Genomic DNA, 27,502 nt, shown 5'->3' with positions numbered 1-27,502 from the left:
TAAAAAATATTTACAAAAATCAAGATTAAAAAATTCATAAAATTCGACAAAAAATGAAAATTTCATATTATTAACTAAAAAAAAATTATAAAAATTTTGTTAAAATTTATAATGGCTCGCTCTAAAGTTTATCAACTATACAGATAAGAGTTAATAAATAAGAAAAAATGGCTAAACACATAGGTAAGGCAATTTGTACAAAATGAGGTAAATAAAAATGCTGATAACCAAAGTTAAAAACCATGCAAAAAAAACAGGTTTTAAAATTAATATTTCTTGATTTAAATTTCCCTAAAAATACTGCATAACTTTTAAAATACATCTTTCAAGATTGTTAATTAAATGTTTTTGTAAATTAAATAAATTGTTTTAATTAAAGTTATATTTCAACCTTGTTTTGTGATTTTAAAGTTGACAGAAAACTAAGTTTACACCTATTAACATTTTGTAACAAAAAAGTTTAAAAAAATAATAACAAAAAAAGTTACTTTGGCAACACTGCCTAATGACGTCATAATTATGTTTATGACGTCACGGACACATGCGAATATGACGTCACGATATTTCCGAGACGTAAAAATAGTGTCCGATGCACACAATGTTTGAAGAACAATAATGACGTCATGCTTTGATCACGCCAATGACGTCATGACCGTTGAAGACGATGACGTCACGATCTCGACGGATGACAACTTGGGCTGGAACGATGATGCGCGCAAAAACGCGGTAAACTTTCACTTTACCTCTGCTCCCAATAAATGATGAAGCAAGTGATGACGTTGCAGGCGATGACGTAATTGATGACGACATTCATGCAAGCACGTGACGTGAAAGGAAAATATATAAAAACACGAGGTTAGTGGTTTTTCAACACCCAGTTTAAAGTTAGTCGAGCAACTCGGTTTCGAAGTTGCTCAAACACCAAAACGTTTTTTGCAAACTTAATATTAAGGTTAAAAATTAATTAAAGTTAAAACACCCAGGGTAAAACTTTGCCAAAATTAAAATCTTTTTAAATATGTGACAAAGTTTCACCCTTAAAATTAAAGTTATTTAATAATAATTTGTTAGTAGATTAAATTTTTATAAATTAAGGGTTAGGAAAACGGCTTCTAATCAGGACAAACATTTTGATTTCCACACATTTTACAGCGTTTCCCGATTAAAAAAAATTAAAAATATGTTAACACGTAATTGGATGACGTCATTTCAGTCACGTGATTCATTCCAGCGTGATAATAAGCCACCCGTTATTAAAGTATGCAGCAACATTTCAAAGCGCAAATTTATCCCCAGCGCGGCTGCATTTTTAAAACAACAACAACAAAAACAATGTTAAAAGCTACAACAGCAAACAAACAACCACACAAGCTACCAAACAACAACAAAATTGTGTTTGTTAATAAAAATATGGCATTGGTGAAAATCCAAAAATGCGTTTGTTAAATTGTGTTTGTTAGTATTATTGTTTATCTGTGTAAATTCATCTTGTGTGTTCTGTAGACAGGTTTTTATTTATTGAAGATCGTTTATTCGTGTTACAACTACAAGTTTACTTGTACCACAAAATATAAAAAGGCTTAAAACAAAAACTGGGCCTTACTGTTATTTAACAAGTTATTCAGTATCAAAATTTGAGATAAAACAATAAAACAACATAATATTTAAAACACTTAAAGCAATTCGGGGACAACACAATAAAAAAGTAGTTTGACCGAACGGAAATCCTATTAAAGAGGACTTAAAAAATAAAAAATATATTGTCTCTGTTTTGTAACAAATCAAATTATAGTCGACTGGCAACTTAACAAAAGTCATGGAATGCTAGAAATGTCAAACAAGAAAAAATTATCAAAAAATCGACCTTACAAACATAAAATTATACAAAACAAATTCGATTTTCCAAAATCGCCCCGCTCGCTAATGACAAATTTGTCATATCTAAATCAAAACAAGTCAGTACGTAAAATTAAACCGTTTTTTCAGTGCTTTTTAGGGGCGGGCGCCTGGCGCTTTCGTTTTTGCCGTTTTCCCTTTAGGGCCTTATTTCCGCCCCGTTTGCCCCTCCTAATTGAACCTCTAGTCACCTTTTGCCAGCACGATGCCAAGGGTAATCCATCTGGTCCCTAAAAAAATCAAAAAAAAACTTTAAAATTTGAAATTAAAAAGAACTTCATTTTTTCTTGAATATAAATTGTAAAATACTTACATTATGTTAAACTAAATTTATAAGAATTTAAATATTAATAACTAAGTTAAAAAAATACTAATAAAAGTCTAAAAATTAATATAAATTTACATATACAGCAAAAAAAACTAGCTTAAGTTTAACACAGTATCATATATACCAGGACACACTATTTCACACAGATACACACACTTATTCCTAACACACACTACTCTAGTTTCGGTAAGTGGTCTTTTTTTACGAACCACTTCACAATCGTAAAGAAAACCATCCCGTCCGTCTAAACCGGGCGCCCCTGTCTCTCCTATGTCGCCTTTTCTTCCCCTTCTTCCCCTTCTTCCATTCTATTTCGTGTGCGAGAGAAAAGAAAAAAGGGAAAAAATACATAAAATTTCGTGTGCAAATTAACAAATTAAAAAAGTATAAAAATAGTAAAGGTTCAATTACTAAAAAGAAAAAGTGTGTTTTAGATATAAGAAATTAAAAGAAATAAATATTATGTTTGTACATAAAAAAATTGTGATCTAAAATATATTGAAAAAGGGATATTTAACATAAAAACAGTTGTAACTTGTGTAGAAAAAGATATAACTATGTTTTGTTCAGATGTAAATCTTCTGATGTAGTTTTGGTTAGTTGATGCTTTCCAATGACATTCAAATATCTACACTCTTGCAATTTCAAACTCAAGATGGCTGACATAAATGGCTTAACTTTTAACTTGTACAATTTACAAAAAACTACATAATCTAAATGAATTCTATTATCAGAAATGGCCAGAATGTTGAATATTATGTAGATATTTTGTAAATTGCACAAGTTAATTTAATGTTTTGTTAATGTAATGAACACCACGTGGACGCTAATAATTCATGCGACTCAACATTTAAATCTCGGCAACAATCACAAGCACACTTTTCGCAACCTCGCACATACGATTATGACGTAATAACTACGTCATCGGCGTGACGTAACATGACGTCATCAGTTTTAGGTAGGGCTGGGGTTTACTTACCAGTGGACAGGGCGCGTCAAGGCCGGGTGCCCCGCTTTCGCCCATTGATCCTTTAAAGCCTCGTCTTCCGCGTCGTCCTCGCTGTTATGACGTCACAAAGCACGACAATGAGTTAGTTGTTAGGAATGACAAAAATGCAAGACAATGAAAAAAATAAACACATCAAGTTAGAGAATTCGACAATAATAAAATGTACAAAACAATATCAAACATTTTCTTAATTATGCTTTATGCAAAACTAACACCAGACTTAAAACATTTCAGATCTTAATTCAGAATTACTTAAATGCTTTACATGCAATTTTAAATTTAAATTTAACTACATGTCACCAAAATATATTTTGTTTACAAAAAGTTTTAACATAAATGACATGGTTCTTATGCTTATGCTAAAAATTGACAAAATCACAGAACACATGCTAGATTGCTTTATAATTAACTTAATTAATAAGTAAATAATTGATATAAAAAGCCTACCTTGCCGGGGATTCCCCTTAAACCTCTTGGACCCTAAAAAATGTAAAAAAAATTTCAAATTTTGGGAAATTTTTTCTTGTTACAACAGCTAAGTAGTATGCTATACTATAAAAAGTTTCTACAAAATATTTTTTTATGAAATTTGGTAAACACTCGTTATATTAAAAAAAAGTGCTTACCTTAAGACCTGGGGGTCCAATTAAACCAGGAGGTCCTCGTGGTCCTGTCCAGCCCTAAAAAAGTAACAGAAAATTAAAATAGAGTAAAAACTATGTTGAACAACATATAAAATATTTTCCATGAATGTTGTGTAATTTGTAACTAAATAACAAAACTAAAATATTAAAGGAAATTTAAAAATTGCTAAAAGGTGAAAAGTGTAGCAATAATTGGATTTGAACCAGAAATTTTTTGGCTTGTAACTTAATGTCATAACAGGTATATCACACTAACAGAATTTTTAAATAATATCTTACACAAAAAATATAAGGTCAAAATGTTTCACAATTCTAAATAATGAAATGAAATTCTTTACTTACTTGTGGTCCTTGGTTGCCCTTTTGTCCTGGAGGTCCACTTAAACCCTGAAACAATTAAAATTTATAATTTAATTATAACGTAATAATTAATATAATTAACAATAAAAACATTGCAAACATAATATAACATTATTGATACACTAGAAAATAACCAAAAACTAGTTATTACATAACATAACTTTTATATATATATAAGTACTTACAATTGATCCAATATCACCTTTATTGCCCTGGAGAAAATAAAAAAGAGGTTTAATAAAAATATTAAGTTACAATTGTAAAAACATGCACAAAAATATACCTAAAAAAGGTAAATAAAAGAAATAATCGATTAAAAAACAGTATATTTAATGACATGCATTCAAATAATTTAAATTTTATATTTATTTTAAAATATTTTTTTAAATTCATTTTTTATTTAACACCTTCACACAAAACCACCCCTTAAATCTTTTTATTTAAATTGAAGATAAACTGAACCACCCCCTCACACTGGGGGTGACCACCCCTGAAAACACCCCCTATTACCTTGGAACCAGGTAATCCATGTAAACCTGGTTCACCTGGGTAACCATCTAACCCAGAAGGTCCCTAATTTAGTAAAAATATTTTAAATAAGTTGAGCTTTAAAATATAAAGTGACTCTTATTGAATGTTAATATCCCTTTTTATTAAACATTTAAATTAATTAATGAAGTTATCTGTTATCTGACAATGGATAATTTAAAAGTTTAATTTAGAAAAAAATGTTCATTTTTACTTTAGATAAACCAATTTTCAAATAAAATTTAGTAGTTAAAACTATAAGATATTTTCTTTAAAACATTTACTTCTTTAAATTTAAAACACTAATGAAATATCTCATTTACATTTGAAATTAAGTATTTTAAAAGTTTTGTTTACAATATATATTTAAATACCAAATGTGTTATAAATAAAAAATAATTACCGGCAAACCAAGAGGTCCCAAGTCTCCCTTTTCACCCCTTTCTCCTTGTTGTCCAGTGGTACCCTGTTAAACATTACATTATCAATTAATTAATTACTCAAAAAAACAAATTACAAAACACAAAAAATATTTGCTAAAAACTTAATATTAAGTTAATATTTATCTATAAAAGACCAGAAATTTATAATCCAAAAACAGACAACAGTAATGGTTAATTAATATTTGTTTAGTATATTTTTAAATTAAAATTTTCACAAAAATAAATAAATTTACATCAGTTCCTGACATTCCTCTTGGACCTGGTGCTCCAGGAAGACCGGGAGGACCTCGTGCTCCATAAACTTCCTACAAATCAAAGTTTAAGTCAATATAATGTTTTTAAAAATTAAAAACTTTTTTGGGGGCCGAAATATTTTTCATACATTATATGCTTTTGATTTTAATTTAACCTTAATTTTTTTTATAGATTTAGTTGATAGCTTTATTGTTTTATAATTCTATTGGTAGTTCTGTGAATTTTAAGTTAAATAAGTATATATTTTGTGACATCACAAAATCTTGTTTTTACAACATGTAAACAACACCGCATTTTAAAATTATTTAACTAGTGATTGGCAGTTAAAAATGAGCCATGCTTTAATTAGTTTAAACATCAATTAACTTAAGAAAATTACGCGAAGCTATGTGTTTTAAATCTTAATTACCAAAGTAAACAAACATGTTTTTACATCCATCTAAATTAAACTCTTTCTAAAGCCTAAGAACACTTAATTTTCATAACTGTTTCAACTACTAATTACTTTACATAAGTTATTTTTCAAACTCTGTTACACAACAGTTCAATGTTATAATTTAAAAGAAATTATAACAAAACAAAAAACCAACAATTAAACAACAACTATATAAGATTAGTAAATTCAAATTTTTAGTTTTTAGTTTTATAGTGATATATTATCTTATGCTAAGCCACCGAAATAACTCTTTAAACATAAAGGCAAGTAAATAGACATTTTCCAGTCTATTTGCCAAGTTTAAAGAGAGATAAACTGCACTAAAACAACAAATAACAAGCGTGTTTGTCAAATTTAAACCACATCTAGTGTATCTTATCGTACGTATTGTAGGCCTTTTTCCGTACTAGTTGCAATGCATGTACAGTTCTGTGAAATAATGTTTTCAATTTTTGTTTAAGATCAACAAATTCGTGACATTTTGAAGACTTCGTATAAGGCATTTTAAATATAGAAAAACATAATTCTTAATTTGGTTTAAGAAACAATTTCTTCCAAAGTACACTTTTAAGAGATGCAGGCCAATAAAAATGTATTTTTTATATCAAAAACTATCTAAGTTTAATGTAAAATGAATGGTTTTTGTATTTCAATCAAATATCTAAATAATTCCACCACTACATGCAAACTCACACTTGATCCATTAGTTCCTGGTACCCCATCTACACCGTTGGTACCCGGTAACCCAGGTGCACCATTGTTACCAGCTTCACCTTTCTGGCCAGCTCTACCTTCTTCCCCCTGTTTAACATTTGTTTTTTTGGTTAAAAAAAATAATGTTAAGGAATTATTAATATTTTATTTATGAATAGTGAAATAAAAAATGATTTAAATTTAAGTTAAACTATAAAAAAAATATTCATTAGCCTGCCCAATGGTCGGCATTTTATTTGTCAAAATTTGGTTGCAAAAGGCAACTAATATTTTCCTGTGATAATTTACTTGTGTATCACAAACAGTAGTTTTATTTATTTCACAGACATATAAATTGAACATTGGTATACCAAGCTTGATTATGTATATATATATATATATATGTACTAATGTTAAATCAGGATATACTTTTTTTAAAGTTGATATTAAGAACCATTTAAAGCAAATATAAAATAGGTTCTTAACAGTTAGTATTTAGCTTTTACCTTGGCACCAGCAGGACCCACTACACCAGGTAATCCAATTTCTCCTGTGTCCCCTTTCTCTCCATCAATACCATCCAATCCAGGTGGTCCCTTAACAGAAAACATTTATTTAAAATATAAACCTTACATTGTTGTTTCAAGGTTTTTGCAATTAAAAATAAAAATAACTTAAGCACTTTTTACAAAAGGAAATATCTCTCTAAAAATGTGTTCTAAAAAAACAATCAACGTTACATTTACAAAGTGAAATTGAGTAAGTGTATTTTTGTTTTTATGTTTTAATAACAACAAATAATATAACAACTTACCTGTTGTCCTGGTACACCAATGTGGCCATCCAATCCTTTGAACCCCACCTCACCTCGATCACCCTAATTACAAAGTTCATTTAAAATAATTAACTATTTATATAAAAACTATCATAAAACAACAAAGAGACAACTAATATAAGTGGTATATAGTTTTCAGAATAATGTCATGTGATATATAAAATCTATAACTAGAATAAAAGTATTGGTAAGGCCATATGTCCTATATGGAATTTTGTTCTACAAGGTTAGGTATGTAGATGTATTAATCATGTTTGCCAACTAATAATGTTAAAAATAAAGATTAATTTTTACCTTTCTGCCTTGAATACCAGCTCCTGGATAACCTCTAGCACCCTAAAATCATAAAAATTATCGTCAAGAAAATATTAAAATTTTACTTGTAATGGCTTGACAAAAAAAATTTTGTAACACTAAAAATCTAAAAACTTTTATATATGTTGTAAAAATGTTAATTACTTTGGCTCCATCATTTCCTGCAGGTCCTGGGGGTCCTGGTGGTCCAACTTGACCTGGTACTTGGACTTGAAGTGCACCCTATATTCACAAGCAAGTAAATTAGTGAATAATAATCAAAACATATCAATATTTAAAAAAGAGTTCGGCCAAAAAAAATTATGATTATTTACAGAAATTTAACTGTAGATGGTTATTTCAACCTAATAATAAACTACAATATTTTAACCAAAGGCAGTGTTAAGTAGAATAAAGTATTTTAGTGTAAATGTGCAATCTTTAGGTAAGTAGGTTAAGCAGTAGCTATGCAAAGTTAAAACAACGTGAAACATAAAAAGAATAAATGAGCAACGCACCTTAATAGCGTCTTCCAACTCCTAAGAAATCAAACAACACAAAAAAGAAGTTAGTAAAAGCTAGAAACTTGTGATTTTTCACACATTTTTAACAGTATTTCAAGTATTAATTTAAAATATTTCAAGCTTGTTTTACTTGAAGGCATATTGCTATGCAAAAGTTAAGGAAAATTAAGTAAACATTGAGTATTATACAAGTAGATATGAAAGTTAAAAACATGAATTTTTATCACAATACCCAAACTAATATTAAAATTTATAGTTTTTAACAAAACATTGCCAATAAAAAATTTATTCCAAATTTGAAAAAATCAATTAAAATGTCTGGGTAAGTGATATGAAGGGTTTGGGTATACCTTTGAACTCAGAAAGAGTAATAAATCGCCGGGTGGGCCAGGTTTGCCGTTTTTACCCTTTTTTTATGTACAGCAACAAGCAAAGAACATGCAAAAAACAAAACGGAAAAGCGTTAAGGCAGCTAAGTGCAAGCAATAAAATCACAACTTATTTAAATCAATGTCTAATAGATTATTTAACTTAAATTTCTTGGTCAATTTTGCAAAAGCTAAAATGATTTAAACAGGAACATAAAACATATATAAAGCAGGTTATAATCAAAACTGGTTAGTCTGAACAAATTAAAAAAAAACACAACACTTCAAATGCTATTTCTCTCGGCAGGGGGAACATATATGATCATGGAACAAAAAAACAACAAAATCAGCAGCAAAACAATGTTATTGCTACACTCAAGCATATATTATGCAAATTGGCATCTATTAAAACTTTGCAGGTTTTTAAATTTATATTGTTTATCAAATAAATAAATTTTAGAGTTTCAAGTCAACATTGGGACTATGATAATTTAAAATAGATGCCAGGTTTGTTTAATATATTTTAAAATGCTTGATGATGTACCACACAAAACACACGCTATATACCGCGGTTGGAAGATGTCCTATTCCATTACTAAGACCATAGCTTCGGTCAAAAAAACTTGACCCTGAGCTGCCTCTCTGCTTACAAAAAATGTTACCCAATACCAGATTGGCACAACTAAGCCGTTGCCAAGCAACCAGTTTTAACACTTTTGAATTTTTAAAAGTTAAAGCCAAGAGAAATGCTTTCTTTAATAGAAAACTGCAATGTGATGTTGCAAAGAAAAGATTTTCTTTTTGTAACATACACATAGCCTCTCAAAGGCTTTCTAGAAAATCTTATTCGTCTTACAATAAAAAACTTAAAAGGAAAATAAGAGCATCAGAAATCGAAAATTGCATGCTAAAAAGTCGGAAAAGAAATTTCGAAAGAAAACACCCACATTCGTTAATAAATTTAAATTATCTCTTACCGGTATTCCTGAATAACCTTGTCTGCCTTTTTCACCCTGTTTTAAATTTAATTATTTTATACATGTTATTACCATTTAAAATTACAAAAAAAAATTATTTTAAAATTGAAAATAAAAAAAATTGATAGCACATCCTTTTTTTCCAAATTAATATTTGTTCACTAGATTTTACAAGTGCGCCACAAAAGACAGTTTTAATTCTATTATAGGCCTATAAACTAGACATAGGCTACATATATATATACCGTCCACTAAGCTCCCTTACATAATGATATTTGTTTAAATTGTGAAAAAAAAAGATTAAAAAACCATTAAAACTAATATAATCTTTTTCCCCATTAAACACCTTTAACAATATGCAACAGTGGTTATTATTTTACCTTTGGCCCAGGTTCACCAACTTCTCCTTTTTGTCCATTCAAACCTGAGAGCCCATCCAAACCCTACAAAATAAATTTAAATTTACTTTGTTTTACAAAATTGAAAATTAACAAATAAATTTAACCAGATAAGTATAAAAATAAACTATTTAAAAGGTATATACTATTACTGAGTATATTAAAATACAGCATAAGCCTTTACTTTTTTGTGTTAACAAATTATTAATAATATTTCTTTTAATTCAATGAATTAAAGCAATACTTACAGTTGCACCAGGAAGACCAGGAAGACCAGGAGGCTAAAAAAAGGTTTTTTAAAAAAATATTATTGATAAATACTTACAATAACAAATTTCTATTTTAGCCTTCGATTTAAAGTACATTCTAAATATTTATTATTACTACAAGTCTAATATTATTTAACACTATAACATTATTTCAACCCTTTTTTTTATAGTGTTTTCCAAAATTTTTATAGTGTTTTACTGCCTATTTTTTAGCATTCCGTAAAAAACACATTTAAAATATTTTATTGCTACTTTTTTTAGTTTAAAATAAAAAGATATCACAGGTTTAGAAAAAACTATGAAATTTATTACTTACCCCTGACACACTAGGTCCTGGGAGCCCAGGAGGTCCAGGAGGGCCGGGAGGTCCCCTTAATTTATCATCATTATTCTACAAAGAAAATATACAGTTTAAAGTAACTAAAAGTGCATTTAGTTGGTATATAGTTTACTAGAATATTTAAACTAGCTAAAATATAAATGAAATATTTATTTGTTTTAAACTTACATCTTCAGCCAGTTCTGGTTTCATTTTCCTTGAGATCATACTAAACTTTGTAATTGGATTCTAAAATAGAATAAAAATGTTTAAATGTCTAAATCTACCATAATAGCAAACTTTAATGGTTATAATTTCAAACCAAACACCCAAAACTAGCAAACAATTTTAAAATCACAAAAAAGCAACAACAATTTTAAGCTGTGCTAAAAATGTTTCAAATCAGCAAGCATTACAGTGGACTAAGTACAATTAAAAGTTGATAGTAGTTTTATAAATACTCTTTTGAAATGCTACAATGTAAAAGCATGGGATAGAATACTCGTCTCTTTTTTAAAGAATAAAATTTTGGTGTGGGCATGCTACTACCTTCTGATTTTCATGAATGCGCAAATAATTGTCCAGTTCCTCTTGCGAGATCTGGTTGTTATGGAAACCGGGAGCGCGTGACACCAAGGGTGCTGCCACCTAGTGGTTGCATACCACAACAAAGCATGCGAAAACAAACAACACAGCAATTTAGCAAAATGATTAGTGATCAACATACACATTAGGTTAAGTATTCACCAATTTAAATTTAAATAAAACACCAAAATATAAAAATAAATATCTTTAAATTTAAAGTGATGAATACTAGAACACTACTGTTTAAAATCACCACAAAGTATTAAGGCACAGTATTATAAATCTCAAACACCTTGTTTCAGAGTGTTTACATAATAATAACAGTTAAACTGGGAACTACATATCTATATTTTGCAAAAGATAGTAGGATGTTAATAAAAAGCAATATTTTCTTAACTTATACAAAGAATAAACACCAAAGCTAACGTTTTTCTATTTATTGAATTGATTTAAAACACTGATCATGCTGAAGCATTTAAACAACCAAAAACTCACCAATTCTTTAGTATAATCTGGACTCTTGCAATCTCCTTTCTGGCCCTTAGAACCACTTGCACCATCCTGTCCGTCTACACCAGGAAGACCAGTTAAACCCTTAAAATGAAATAAATTTATTGGACACTTTGTTCCTTAAAACTGATGCAATAAACTTTTTTTAAATTATTGCACTTGGCAATTTGATTTTTTTAATATATATTTAGTGATAATCAACTTAATTTTTGGATTGGCAAAAGAAAGAGTTTTATCACCATTGTAATATTAACACAAATGATTCAAAAAGAATTATTTTGGCCCTTTCTTTAGATTAAAGTTAAGGTCGATATAAGATTTAAAGCTTACCGGTTCGCCTTTAGGTCCTGGATATCCCTAAAATAACAAGACAAAAGATTTAGACAATAAACTTCAATTTATAAACTCTTGAGTATTTATAAAAACTTTAGCACAAGTAAAATCCATGAAGTACATTTGAAGTGGTTTATATAAGTTACATAACAATAGCTTAAGTGTTTAGCTGATTATTTTCACATAACAGTTGTTGTAATATAAATCTTTGTACTTACTGGCTTTCCGGTCATGCCAATAGGACCCTGAGAAAATTAAAAATATGTTTTAAAAAAAAGATTACAAAAAATGTAGCGATAAGTTATTAAGATGGTAATATCGGTTGTATTAACATTGGTGTGTTTTATTGTGCTGTGTGTTATAATATACAAACCGGGTAGCCAGAATAACCACGAAATCCTTTCATCCCCTGCAAAAAATTAAATTATTATTTTTTCTTTAAATTAAATATTATAATTTTTCAAGTAGATTGCCCAATTTTGCATTCCTTTTCAGGTAAAATTTACAGGTTTGTGATAATATATGTTTAAATTATCACAACACAGCTACGTCAAACAACTAACTAAACTACCATCACCAATTTTTGACATAAAAAAGTAAACTGTAGTAATTGAAACAGGGTTTTAGGTTTACCTTTATTCCAGTCTGTCCAGGGAAACCAATAGGTCCCTACAAATAATTTTAAACACTACTTTTATAATAAAATAATTGTATTGGGTGATAAAATTACATTGAAAAGTTTCTGCTGCGCTTAATTTTAAAACTTTTATGTGTTATTGCATTTAATAAATTTAAATTTATTTAAATCAAAAAGTTCACTAGTAATCAATGCCCTAATTAATATTTTATTTAATTTAACCTATAACCTAGTTTAAACCCTATTTTGGTAGATATTTTAAGACAAAATGCAATCTACTACATCAAATAATTGGTCATGCTTATATAAAGTGATTATATCAAAAAGTAAATTGATTCCCTATATATATTTAAAATCATGCATTGACATATGGCATATGATAATGCATAAAACATTATCTATATGCAACATAAAATTACTATAATTGTTACATACAAAAAACACTATCTTATTTGAATAAACTTTTTGTTTAGACAGTTCTTATATATATGAAAATGAATTTATAATTAAATCAGTTGATTTAAAAACTAAAATGATAAATATAACATAAGTAAAGTTATTGAAAAAATCTAATTATCCTAATTAATATAAGTTATTAAAAAGCTTACCATGTTCTAAACTGTTGTTTTCCATAGAAGTGTACACAAAAGCTCAGTGTGTAAAACATTGTGTAGAGCACAGGAAATATTAAGTGTGTATTAAGAATGAAATAAACTAGTTAAACAATTATAACAACCGATATTACCATCTCTGAAAACTAAAGTTAAGAATAGATAGATAAGTTAAAGCTAGTTAACATGCATGTCATATAAATGCAAAATGATAAGAGTTTGATTTTCATGCATTGAATTCGATAACAATAAAAATGATTTATATTTTAAATGTATTATTTATATTCAAGTAATGTAGTTATATAATTAACACATAAATTTATGTTTTGTTTTTGAGTTATTGTTGATTATTTAGGAATTGAGATATTTTACATGCGTTTAAATAATGATTGAATGAAATACGAAGTCATGCCATTTGATATACATGCAGGGTTGTCAAAATGCTTTGTTAAAATTTAAAATAAAACTAAGGCATACCGGAAATCCGTTTTTGCCAGGGAAACCCTATAAGTTAAATTTCAAATTTAATTTTTCTTATTTTTAAAAAGTTATGCCGCTACATTTTTTGTTTTTTAAACACTTTTTGGTTATTCATTTTTAGTAGTTATTAAATATAAGAAAGCTGCAATTATTTTTTTTTGATCTGGACAAACAGGACTGGACTTGATAACAAACTTTGACTAGAATTACGCGCAAGCAATGCTTGACATATGAAAATGTATATGAATACACATAACATGTTTTCTCTTTAAATATACCAATTAGAAAAAATTAGGACATTATTTTATCTAAACATTAACAATACTTTTTTGTAATTGAATTTATTTTTGGAATTCTTAGTAACACTTTTAGAGAAAACATTTAGCAATTTAATTTAATGACTTATTGCATTTTCAGCAATTTTTAGAATTAGTCACCTGGTTAGGTTATAAGCAATGCCACCATAGGTATATATAACTAGCTTACAGTTTGTATAAACACAATTTTGATATTAAAATCAAACAATTTTGAATGTTATCAAATAATTTATGAGTGTATATTGATATATTGTGATAGTACAAACTGATTTTATTTGTGCTAATAAATTTGCAAGCAAGTATCTTACCATTTTTCCTGAAGATTCAACATAAAAAATAAAAATAAATTTGGTTTGATTAAAATTTAATAAATATTTTTTTTAATATAAAAAACTGTATTACAAAAGTATGCTTCAAATTAAATATATATTACAATAAAAAGATACTTTTTAAAAGTTGATATTTAAAACTCTACTGTTTTTAAAATATTTAAATGGTTAAACCCACCTCTTCGGCCTCTGCTCCCAGGTCTTCCAGTATCACCTGAGAAAATAAAAAAGTATTTAAAAATTCAAGAAAAATTTATTTTTTTAAAAAATTTTAAAATATTGTTTAAAATATTTTTTGAAATATGTTAATATAAAATTTTGCAAAAATGCACTTTTAAAGTGTAAAAAAAATTGTGTGTTTAATTTTACCTACGTAGTTTGCAATTGTTTTTGCAATTAAAAGGACAACTTAAGTTAAAAATATAATTAAAATAGTTGTTTTTGAAATTATGTAATTATAAAATTAATCACCATTTGCAAAAAAGCATTTACAACGTAGAAGAAAATTGTATGTTTAACTCAACTACTCAATTTGCAGTTGATTTTGCAATAAAACGACAATTCAAGTCAAAAAGTGTTAAATCAGCAAAGTGCGACTTGAAAAAAATGCGAGACATTCGGCAGCCCGCCAAACGCCGGGTCACCTATCAAGTTTCGACAATCAATCAAGTTCGAAGCCAACCGTTAACACCTTTTAATTGTCCTGCTAGTCACTTATATCAACAAAACGAAGCCTTTGGTTGGATAGAAATTGACTAACAACAACTTACATTTAGGTTTTTAGCGATAGATGGCCCAAAACTTTTTTCAGTAAGGTAATAAAACTAGTTTAAAAATGACACCTATCCATTAGAGCAGCTGACAGACAGATTGTCTTTACTTTAACGCTTAACTCACTGCCAAATTTACCAAACTATTTTCAATTTAGAGGCTTAGCAACGTAATTTAACCCGGACCAGACGAATAAAAATGTTTGGACAGAAAATTAAGTCACAATTAAAGGCATTAGTGCATGTTAAGGGCACTTGAGACAAAGTGTAAATAACAATAAACGGGTCATTTAAACTTGAACTTTTTACAATATCAGTTTCAACACTTGGCATTATTTAACCAAAAAATTTCACACATTTTAGAGTGTTTAAAATCTTGTTTTAAACAAATTGCTTCAACAAATAACGCCTTTAACCAGTTTTGATCTATTGTTTCTCTTAACTATAAGTAATTTTAAAATAAATATTAGTATACAAATAATTTAAAATTAACGTAACTACCAAATGCCAATTACCAAAATCCAGATGCTTTATTTTTTTTAAAGTTAATTAATTTTGTATTACGTAGACATATAATATATATATTTAAATAGACAATAGCGTGTCTTTTAATATCAATGAATAAAAACACCTGTTAAAAGGTATGTCCATTTGTTATATGATATTTATGACCAATAGAAATGTCAATGTAATTTTATCCACGAAACATAATTTTCCTCAAAAACTATTATGTTACTTTTAGTTCAGTTTTATTTATATAACCCCTAATACTAAAAAAAATGTCTACTACATTTTTTCTTTTTTGTTGACGCTTTTTTGTAGGTGCGTTGTTTTGTATTTAATAAACATAAATGTTTGTAATTTTGGAATTTGAAAAAAAATACTGACAAGCAGTAAAATGAAAATTTAAACAACGGCACAGCACCAAAAATACCAGACAAAAGTTTTTTAAACGTTATTGTACGACTACTTATAAAAACATTAGAAAAAATACCTTAATCTATTTTAAAATACATCATAGTAAATTTAGTTATATTCATTATATAAACTCGGATGAAGGTACGAAAAAAATTATATTTTTTATAGATTTGGCTTTAAATACATTGTCGCATTGTTAACAGCGTTATATTGGCGTTGCGTATTGTGACGTCACAGCTATAAAAACCCCATGACGTCGGTAAAATTGATTTTCTTAAAACAAATTAAATTTATTCTGAAAAAATGTTTAAAAAAATTTGGATCTTTCTAATAGGATAAATAATTATGTAAATTCTTTAACAAAATTTGTTAAATTAAATAACAGTAACTTAAAACAAAAAGTTCAAAGCCAGTTGCCCACACAAGACTAATATATACATCGAAGGTATTTTATAATCCGGATAGGGGCCATTGAAAATCATTAACCCTTTCACAATTTCTGGTGCGAAAAACTGAGTTTGGCTAACGCAAATTTAATAGCGTGAAGGTAAAGGGTTAAGTAGTGTACTATATGACAACTCAAACCGCAGGACGTTTTCATATACGTTCAGTTATGATCTATTTGGATTAAACCTGAAGTAAATTCACACGCTTCTGTTACTAACTTGCGGTTGTTATGGGCTTTTAATTACTAATTATAACAGCATTTTAAAATAGTTTTTACGGTATTTGAATTCGGTAAAACAATTACGTATAACGAAACGTCAAATAAATTTTTACTTTTCTTAAAATATTTCCAGAAAATGACGTCACATTTCATATTTTATTTATAACAAACCATGAATACATTATATAACTGTGTTAAGCCAAACTTGATATTCTAAACTTGGACGGAAACTGATATTTGATATAGTTAATCTAATACGTTTTATTATATGTTATTACATAGATACTTCAAAGATATATAGTAATAAGAGGGCCAAGTTTTTAATGAGAAAATATAGGAGTTTATTAAATTTTACGCGACAGAATTCCCAAAGCATCTTATTAATATTTTAACATACATACTTATGACACTTCTTGATATTGGCTTACACGAAGCACATTACAATTTCAACTCTTTGACTGTGAAAGGCACTTAATTTAGCTTCTATTCTCAAATATAATGAACCCCAAAAGAAAAGGTAATCCTTTGAAAAATTTTGTAACTGAATTATTAATGTTGTACCATGACGAATTCGAGCAACAAAAGATAAAGATCAACTTATTCTGACAGCGTAATCAGTCTTTCAGTAAGCCAGCCAGACAAAATGCGACATTCTAAAAACGTTATAAAAATAATAAATGAATTCCTTTTGTAATAAAAGTCACGCAGACGACGTAAATATATTTGTGTACGACTGCTAGTTGTTTGTAGCAGGTAATTGGCCTTCTTTTCAACTCTTTAATTGAAACGGAACTGCCAGTAGATTGCAGTAAACGATCAAAATTAGCGTCGTCCGGTGACAGCAATTTTACCGCGGCCCTGTCGCCTAAATTAAATGCTTTATTTGTTTACCAACAGGCAAACTTTTTTGCAGTCGGCATCGACAGTTAATTAACAAAAAGGGGGGTCTCGGGTATTTAAATACAGTCCTCGTCAGTTTGTTTATAAAACACAGTAACATCATCGCCGGAAAGCGGGCCAAAAGTAACCTAATCTTCGCTCCAGGAATTTATTAAAGTTCCAACGAGGACATTATGGTTTAAAGTACTTAAAAGTAAGCATATCGATGGCACTAAACACTTTTGGTACAAGTATAATAAATACCTGGCATATTTAGCAATTGTTGTCAAGTTGAAACAGGGAATATTTAGGTTTCAAACGAGACTTCCAGAATAGATCCATGATTTAAAAACAATTGAATTCTTTGTCGCTGGGGTTACAATCAAGAGATTGTAAACATATAGTTACCCATTGTAGTCTATTTGTGACTCATAAACTGATTCACTCCCAGTTGAAAATTACCCCTAACGATTGCATTTGTTCAAATTTGTCAAAAAAAAAGATTGTACAATTGCAGATGACGCATGCTCTTTTTAACAGTTTTTTTTTTCTTACAAATTTTCTCAAAACTTATCTTTTGTATAAACAAGATTTTTTGTCATTTTGTTGGACGACTTTAACTAAGATACCATTTACAAATTGCAGATGTCACAATGTCGTCATAAACGCAATACTGCGGTTAAATTATGACGTCACAATAAAAACCTTTGTGTTATCTGCGGTTTAAAGAATGTCACGACTGTCACTCAACCCATGGGTCAATATACACACGAATGTGCTCAAGCATTCGCGTATGCTTCTTGAACATCGAAAGTGTGCCAACGAAATTTAATCACCGCGGCAAATTCGCAGCTTTCACCCATGGGGGTTGGCAATAAACCATGAAGCGAAGCTGTTATCAAGGGGTCATGCAGACCTGACCTTTTGGCAAACTTGTTTTCAAATCGGCTTTAAATTCGAGGAGATAATAAAAAATCGCGGGGATCCGGTTGAAATATAATCAACCTTTACTCGTATCTGTAATCTACGGAATGCAACTGAAAGATAAGTGACGTTTATTACACTAGAAATCGTAATAACCGCATAACCACTGAATTAGGCTCAAGATTTTCTTTTAACGTATATGCTGATAAGAATAAAAATTTGTATAATTTATACTCGGGGTATCATGATAACTTGAAGTTAGGATAAAATGATCTTTACAACAAAAACAAGATCATTTATGTCTGATAATGGGAAATTAATGTTGGTATTGGTGACCAGTAGAAAATGATTACTTACTAAAATTATAAAGGACCAAGTCATAGGAAATGGTGATAGGAAATTAGTTTAATCTATTTTTAACTTCAAAACCTCTAGAAAGCGGATAAATTAACTCTTTAAAAACCATCGGTAATCACCTATACTTAAATATAACGTCACAAGTTTAACTTTAGGTGACAGATATTGTAAAAGAGTTAGTAGTTTCGCACGGTTTGAGATATTATGAGTTGACATAAAAGATTAAAAGTGTTTTGTAATGGTGAATAGGAAGTCACAACATCTGGTGTTCGAATACACCTGAACCCGAATAATACAATTTTTAGTTTGTCCTCTTAAAATTTTAATGTAACAAAAAAAGAAAGTAAAAAAAAATAAAATAATTTTTTTTGTTGAAACTTTGTGGAAAAAAAGGCAACGCTTAAGCAATAAAAACCTGAATTTACATTTACAAAAAGGTTATTAAACATTTTCAAGAGGCAATCTACTTTATATATTGCCACTATTTAAACCCTTAATGGCCTGATTTATATCAATACCTGCCACTTTTTTTAAATTAAAACAAGTACCAAAAAACGTTTAAAATAATCGGTTAAAAATTGTCTAACCCTTTCTGTATATTCTCTCGTTATATAAATGGTGTCAAAAAATGCTTTCAATTTCGAAATTTTTATCACTTTTTTACTACAAAAACGTTTTTATTTAATGGCCTGTCATTTGCGCGATATACTTAAATAGAGGTTTAAAATCTGGTAGTTTTCAGAGCATTACGACAAGCATAATCCCACGACTCGTGGAAGCAAAAAAATGTAAGTAAATTGAGCTGTAGGGTGACAGCATTTATCGACAAACTGCCTAAATTTTTCAACACGCCTCAGAAGTTGTCGCCATTTGGATTATTTTTAATACTCCAAGATTAAGAATTTCAAATAAAGGACTGTTTCAATTAACTAATGTCCAGACCAAAATAACTGAAAATACAAAGAAACTTAAAGCCTGTATTCTGAACGAATTTGCCAAATTGATAAAAGAGGGTCAGTGGTTACTAGGGTGATTTGACGTCTGTGCCTACGTCACTTAAACACAGAATCGCGTTTATTTTTGCGAGCGTAAAAATAAAGTGAAACTTTTGTTTGAATTTCGGTTTCCGTACATTTATTTAAAACCCTTTGAATCATAAAAGGTGACTAGATACATACGTTTTAGGTGAGTAAGTGTGTTCTTTGGTGGCTAAGGGGTTAATTTGTCACAAGTTAAATCAGCGAGGCTTTTAAGGATTTAATTTCATGTCGCCAGTCGCTCAAACCACCAGTAACAATAACAAACATAAGTGACGATAGGGTGTCGCAATTTTTGGTGTCATTGGCCACTTGATCAAATAAAATCTGCAAAACTTTTTCAAAGTAACTTTTCTCAATCATTTTGAATAAAATAGATCAATAATCACTAAACGGGCGGTCCTTTTTAGATCTTTTGGCCTAGTTTATGCCTCGATTCCATTAAAATAAGCACTGAAAACAACGCTATGTACTAAACATACATAAGAGCGTATTGTATTCACACAGATAGAAAATAAACTGTTTATTATATTCGTGTGCAGTGAAATGATAGTTCTTACTGCATTAAACGATAGCTTAGGACACACGCGAACCCGATCTATTTTAAGCCATTAAATCACCGGTTTTATTCTTATTGGGAAACCACGATAGCTTAAACAAATTACACTTGCCATTTTACCCCCAATTGAACGGCATTGTGCTAGCTTATAAGTTTGCACGTGAAGTTGTAGGTTATTCAAATCATCTGGAAATGAAGGGGCGTTTAAGTAACACTCAAGATGAAAACTTAGGTAAATTTAAACGAGATATATTTCCGCTACTCACGGTTATAAGTGGTATAAGTTATTGCACAAGTTTTGTGTAATACAAATTTCCCTTAAGATCCTTTTTACATGTCATAACCATATCATAATCTTACTAATACAACTGGATATTAATAATAAAGCGTGGGCCTATGAATCAAACAAGGATGTAAAACCGTAATTAAATTAATCTACAAATTGTACTTCAAAACCGGTTGAATCTGACGAATTTTTTTATCAACAATTCAAAGGCATTTTTGTCATATTATTCAGCTATGAATTAGAGCCCACAAAAGGCAACTACATCATAATACTATAGGGAATTAGGCCATACGATAAGCTACACTCTATGATATTGCATTAATTCACACTTTAAATACAAACGCGGCCTATACTCTTGATACTGCTGGTTGTGACGTATTGAACTCGTTTGCAGTCGACTTGTGACGCGTGAAAAACGTCCCATCAAGAAGTCGCTTTGCCTCATAACAAGATCTAACGAAGGTTATAAGGGCAATACCCTACAATTAACAGTTTACCGCATTTTCAGGCGCTCTATACTGCTTATATATACACAGAACATTAATTCAAAATTAAAAGCTGTTTTATTTAGCTTGTAAATAATTAAACTAACAGTTAAGTTGTGGTTTGTAGCAATGATGTATACTCGATATACAGCTGCCAGTAGGGTGTTTATCTAAACGTTATTTCGCAAAAAAGCGTCTAACAGCAATACCCAAAACATTTTGGTATTACTAATTTAATCGCCCTACAGTTCGAATCATATTTAACAGACATTCTATTTATACATTTTTTTAGAGGCAAGTTAAACAGGTTCACTAATTCGATATGTTACGTAAATATTATATGGGATTAATTGGTTTTAAATAAATGAGTCAGACGACACGTCTAAAATAAAACAACTTTCCAAACAGGTTAATACCACGCAACGCTTACTTTTTTAAGTTTAAGTTAAAAGACAGGGCACAATATAAAAATAACAGACAAACTTAATCGCCAGCTGATAAAATATTTAGTTTAAAATCACGAAGAGCCGAACCGATGTTTTCTATTTGTTAGGAAAGAGGCCGTGACGGTGACATAATCACATTTGTTTACAAACAAGTTAACAACTACAGTATTTACGACCATTTTCACACCCAATAAAAACTCGTTCTAATATTAGTTTTCCGTTTCAAAGGTACGCAACATGAAAATAAACCCGTACCGACAGCAAAAGTACTTCAAAAAGCAATAAAATACGTCAACGATACACTATTCTGTTCCTAGTAATAACCGATCAATTATAGCTTTTGTCATTTTTTAACGAGACCTGCTCGTAAAATATTTGGGAATTAATTTCACACCTGCGATGGAATATTGTTTAGATGACTGCACGTGATCGTAAATCAGTTACTTTTGTACCGAAAATTAAAAGAACATAAAAAAACGGAAAACGGCAGGTTGTAAAAACAGTAAAACACAATCACTCTTTAAAAACACTAAAATAAAAAACTAAATCTTGATGGGGGGTTACCGCACTTGACTTTCAATATGGTACTAAGCACGACTTATCCATTAAAACTGGCGCGCTTTTACAGTGTTTTCTCATGATTATTATAACAGCAAATAAGGCCGTTATAAATAATTTATTAACAAAACAAATAACTCTTTGGATGTGGCTCGGTGTGTCTACCGTTGTCAATATACACGATCAAAGAAAATAGTTAATTTAGCGAAAACAAATATTTAATTTTCCCAAACACTTTAGGCCCCTTAAACTACTTTGTGACTGGCCAACGGTGTGGTCTATTGTGCTGCAGGATACTTTAAAGGATTTTCGATCTAGGCCAAAACGGGTGGCCAAATATTCAGTCAAATATAATTGGATTTACAACATGTGGAACATCAGAAATTAGGCCTTTGAACATAGGCTTAGGTGGGCTATAAACGCCACAAACTAAGCTTTTATTTTAAATGGATGGGCTTGTAAACACTGGCAGCAGCTAGGCTAAGGCTGCGCTACAAACGGATTAAAATTTAATGGATCAAAAGGACAAACTGTCGACACGAGTAGTGTGAAGCGATTATAATAACACATTTAGGCGTGAAAATTGATGGGAAGTAAGATAATTTGTTGTGTATTGAATTGATGTTTGACAGTCAAAGCTGTTGCAATGACCATTAGGCTAATTATTTTCACACATTGTTAATTGTAATTAAAGTGGAATCTATTTAACATTAACTAGGCAATACTTAAAAATTGGGTCCAAATGCTAAAAATGTGTTTGATAAATTGCATGTTATATAAAATAACTGGTAACAGTAAATAAAACTACCATTTACAAACCCATTACTTCTCACAGTTAAAATATTTCCCCCAAAAATGAAACTTAACGCCTTAATTTTAAGGTAAAAAACGTCATATCACAAACAGTGACACAGGTTAAGTATATCTCGTTGACCATTAAATTCACTTAACGGATAAAGTTTAAGAACTGAAATGTATCGGTTGTATGCCGAATGTCAGTCTGAACTGGAGCAGAAATAACAGAATGGGTAACTAAACTCTGAATAAACTTGATATAAATTTAAAAATGCTGCTCCTTTTGACGCCGCAAATTCGGGAGATATGCTTGATACAGTTTTTTCCCTTTTAGTAACATTAACAATAAACTACAGATAAGGGTTAGGTTTTTAGCACATGACATTATATTTTAAATTAGTCTGTCGTTTAGAAAAGACAGAGAAAATCAAGATTGTTTTTGCTGACATTAAAATAAACTTTTAAACAGGCCAATGGGCCTGGCAGAGGCGCCTATCGTCCAGTAATCTAAGAAAAGGGAACAAAAAACTCGATGACATTTACAAATACGTTCCTAATCACCATTTGTTTAAACTGTTTTGTGTCTTTTTGTGTGTCTGAAGTCGCCGCTGCTGTGGTCATTGTGGCAACTCCAAAAATTTTAACTGTTTATAGGTCGTCAAGGCAACGCAATAGACATCATAATATTTATGAATTTGATCGTACGGTTGTGCCACAAAATGGACGGAACAAAATATTAAGTTTCACAGCTTGTTTTTATGAATATATATTCTATAATAAACTTGTACAAGTATTTTCTACCAAGAATTACGAGGCTAATGTTTTTTTAAATAATATGAGAGCGCATACCAACAAAGTCTCATCAATCACTGTCAGATTTCGCAAATAAAATCATGTTTTAAGTATAGGCTTTCAGTTAAACGATATCAAAACTTGTTTAGAACAAACTTAACGTTAAAACATTAGGAAAACAAACAACATCGCTATAATGTTCATTAAGATTTTTCTATATTACATTAAATATTAATTTTTTTTTACTGTATTGTGTAAACCTTATAAAAATCCAAGTTTTTCAAGTATTTTGTCAAGTTATAAAAATTAGAGTATTATGTATACCCAAACTAGCAACTTTACATATGGGTAAAAAATGTCAAAACACTTCAACTTACCTTTGGCACCAGCAGGACAAGAACAGGTAGTTGATCTTCTTACACGTTGTTGTTTTTCAAGTTGAAAGGGTCTCTAAAAATCAAACATAATCCCCAAGTCAATTTTTGTTGATTATCTTACGTAAATATGTAACAGACTAATCCCTTGTTAAGTTAAGATTTGTGAGATTAGTTAGATAGCTTTGCAAATACAACAACATAATACAATGTAAATAAACATAAATTAAACAAAATGTGAATTTCGTACAACAAATAATTCGTAAAAAGGAAATTTTTTCACCAAAATGAGATTATCTGTAAAACTACAAGTCGTTCGCGATTCGTTGGACTATAATCTAAACTAATCTGGCAAAATAAACCAAACACATTAGACGAAAATTACAGTGGTTATGCGTTATACTCAATCGCTTATTACAGGTTATATACTAAAATTACACGGCAAAATATAAACATAGTTGAAAGATAGTCGATGTCTTGATCAATTGTACAAAAAATACCGTTTTGTTAAAGTCAATTTGAGTGTGTTATCAGTCTAAAAAACATCCTAAATCCAGGTTCATGTTTAATAACATTTCACAGTCTTTTATTGATAGTAAATCTCTAAATTATACGCAGCCCTATTTGCTCGGATTTTAGGCTTAAATTTAGCGGCAAAAAAGTAATATTTTACATTATAAAGCGCCGGCGAATATTAAGTAGCGCTTTAAGGTCATTATCGAGGTATAGAAATGCTGCCAAGCGTGAATACATAAATATACAAAACGCCGCGGCGTAAGAACTGCTCGCTATAATGTTTAGTTTAGGTTAGGTCGTTTCTATTAACAAATACCGCTTGTAGTGAAGCCCATTCCGTCTTATCAATACATGATATCGATATACCTTTCAAGGGCACTTAAACATTTATTACAAATTACATAAAATATATGTATATGGAAATATTACCGATATAAATCCACTTACCGAAGAAATGTGTTTTTACATTTGCAGACAATTGACGGAATTTAATTTTTAAAATAAAATCGTGATGAAATATTAAACAAATGGAATATTTATTAAGGCCGTAAACATAATTAAAACAATTAACAACAGTTATTAGTTGCGATATTCCATTGTAATTTCACCTATTTAGCGACAAAGTTGCTTTAAATATAAAAGTAACTTGTACGATATAGCCTTAACTTAAGTTATCGTTACCTAATATCACCCCGGTAATTACTTGATTAAGATAATGACAATTTTGGAAGGGTGCTCGTTGCGTGGTTAAATTGGTTTAACGCTTTAATAAACTCGTATGGAAAACATAAACGTTTTAAATCAGAGTTTGTTTAACTAGAAGTTTATTTACGATAAAACAGAGTGTAATAAGGTAATTAGTATGAGAAAACGCATTTTACTAAAATATTAAAACAACTTACCGTATTACACAACCCGTATTACAATTGTTTTTTTTTTTTATTCTAAGTTAAAAAAAACGCAATTTTAAAGAACAAACTTAGTCTTTGAACCCTTTAATAACGACGTCATATCATAGTTAACTTTATATTGTAGTCTTATAAATCGCACGGTCGGCGAAGGGTTTCGCAATTTTCTTTTTAAAACTTTCAGCTCGCATAGAATAACGTCATACCTCGTCTTATAAACAGAGCGAAAATATATAAGCATGCTCAACTAAAGTTAACAAGACATTTGAAAACAACTCAAATGAAAGTGTAATAGGCAATTCAAACGGCACCGCCCCTAAAAGTTCCTTTTAACTTTAACAAAAGAAAATATAAACCGAAAAAAAAACAGCATGTAAATCGCAGTAGCCAAAACACCAGCGGTCGGGCCTTAACATACCACAAAGCCTTATGCGCTAATGATTATTATGAGTAATATAAATGAACCATCTAACCACATGTATTAAAGGACATGTAATATCAAGTTACCTATTGTAGCAAATTATGTATCTATCCAAAAACATGAATTTTTTAATTTATTGTTATTATAAAGAACGATCAAACATTAAAATATTTAAATAAATGAAAGCTTTAAAATGATACTTTTTAAAATGTTTATATATGTAATGATCTATAGCGTTTTGCCGAACCCATAACAGTTCTTTAAAACATGTTGTGTACAATTTACTATTCATCTAATCAAGTAATCAACCACCTTAAAGCTTAAAACACTCTCACGCAAAATTTTGCTTTGTAAAAACACCAAAAATTAAAATCTTGTCGAAAATAAAATTTACCTTTTCAAAATTGAATTTTGTCTCCATTGACACAAGACGTTGTGTTAGCGTTGAAACGTCAATTTGTAGTTTTTGGATTTGCGTTTGCTGATTTTCCAGTTTTGTTTTGCATTCGATTGAGGGTAAATTTTGCTGTTTTTCGATCTCTAAGACTTTGTTGGCAAATGTTAATGAAGTAATGACCGCTACACCACAGCTAAGAGTTAGGAAAAATATTAAAACACAAATTCCGATGCTGGGTCGTTGATTCTCAATTGGTGAACATCTTCGACCGTTCTGTAACATCGGTTCACACATCGGGGACTTGATTTGCGTTTGGCCGGATTTCGTCATTCTGTTTTCCGCCACAAGTTGCAAATTGTTCTGGGGTAAAGTGTTTGTCACGCGCAGGTTAAGAGTAATTGAATAACGCAGCCAAATCTGTTTTGCCGTAAATGTTAAACAAGTTTACCAAACCTGAAAAAACAAAAGGGATTTTGTGAGGAATTAGAATTACCAAAATTACGTAATCTAAACCTCAAATTTTTTAACCACTCTTTGCACAGGGGGCTAAAAACGCACTGTAAACCTATCCACAATTTTCTAGATTACCAAAAAAAACTTTGAAGTTAACAGCCTATGCTTAAAACAATCTAATTAACAAAATCAAGGCTACATAGTTACTAGGATTTCTTATAGTAGTACTGACGCCAGCAGGCCTAACCAAATACTCCAATATTACCACAACAGAAATCCACAAACCGCAGGTTGTTTAAATACCAAATTCTTGAGTTTTTTACGATAAAAATGCCACTTTTTGACTCCTTTTTCTAAAGCTTGTGGCAAATTGTTGAAGGGTTCATAATTTATTGGTTATCAAAGCTTTAATTTAAAACTGACTTTAAAAGTATAAATGTATCATAACTCAATATTTCTAACTTTAAAAATGTCGTTTTTTTTGTAAATTAATAAACTGCCTTATTACATTTAAATAAATCAATTTATTTTAGTCCTTTTTGTTTATATTTAGTAATATTTTCGTTTTTTTGTAGCTGTGTA

General features: G+C 29.6%; 1 protein-coding gene across 1 annotated transcript; it reads right to left on the bottom strand.

The window, feature by feature from the left end:
• Positions 1–138: 138 nt before the first annotated feature.
• On the bottom strand, positions 139–26,911 carry LOC145742123 (uncharacterized). The gene is made up of 32 exons (XM_082559889.1): positions 26,465–26,911; positions 24,229–24,301; positions 14,557–14,592; positions 14,256–14,365; positions 13,730–13,756; positions 12,638–12,673; positions 12,378–12,413; positions 12,223–12,249; positions 12,002–12,028; positions 11,657–11,755; positions 11,126–11,224; positions 10,766–10,825; positions 10,574–10,648; positions 10,237–10,269; positions 9,971–10,033; positions 9,591–9,626; positions 9,181–9,255; positions 7,887–7,964; positions 7,722–7,763; positions 7,407–7,469; positions 7,099–7,188; positions 6,593–6,700; positions 6,284–6,328; positions 5,442–5,513; positions 5,169–5,231; positions 4,748–4,810; positions 4,423–4,449; positions 4,220–4,264; positions 3,860–3,913; positions 3,681–3,713; positions 3,204–3,284; positions 139–2,126 (listed from the first exon to the last, which is right to left on the bottom strand). The coding sequence occupies exons 1-32, from the start codon at positions 26,795–26,797 to the stop codon at positions 1,983–1,985; spliced, it is 2,253 nt and encodes a 750-aa protein (XP_082416015.1). The 5' UTR covers positions 26,798–26,911; the 3' UTR covers positions 139–1,982.
• Positions 26,912–27,502: the final 591 nt, after the last annotated feature.

This window comes from Corella eumyota, chromosome 1 (genome assembly GCF_963082875.1).
Source record: "Corella eumyota chromosome 1, kaCorEumy4.1, whole genome shotgun sequence".
In the NCBI taxonomy this organism is placed as follows: domain Eukaryota; kingdom Metazoa; phylum Chordata; class Ascidiacea; order Phlebobranchia; family Corellidae; genus Corella; species Corella eumyota.
The sequence above is the reverse complement of the archived record's forward strand: the minus strand, read 5'-3'. Positions and strand labels throughout refer to the sequence as shown.

What these genes read in the sequence shown, in the direction of transcription:
- LOC145742123 (XM_082559889.1), bottom strand. Translation starts at nt 26,797, where the DNA reads ATGACGAAATCCGGCCAAACGCAAATCAAGTCCCCGATGTGTGAACCG. An exon ending in TGGGACCTCTTGGTTTGCCG is followed by an intron (nt 4,811 to 5,168) that starts GTAATTATTTTT and finishes TTACTAAATTAG; the next exon opens with GGACCTTCTGGGTTAGATGG. An exon ending in TTGACGCGCCCTGTCCACTG is followed by an intron (nt 2,127 to 3,203) that starts GTAAGTAAACCC and finishes TGATTTTTTTAG; the next exon opens with GGACCAGATGGATTACCCTT.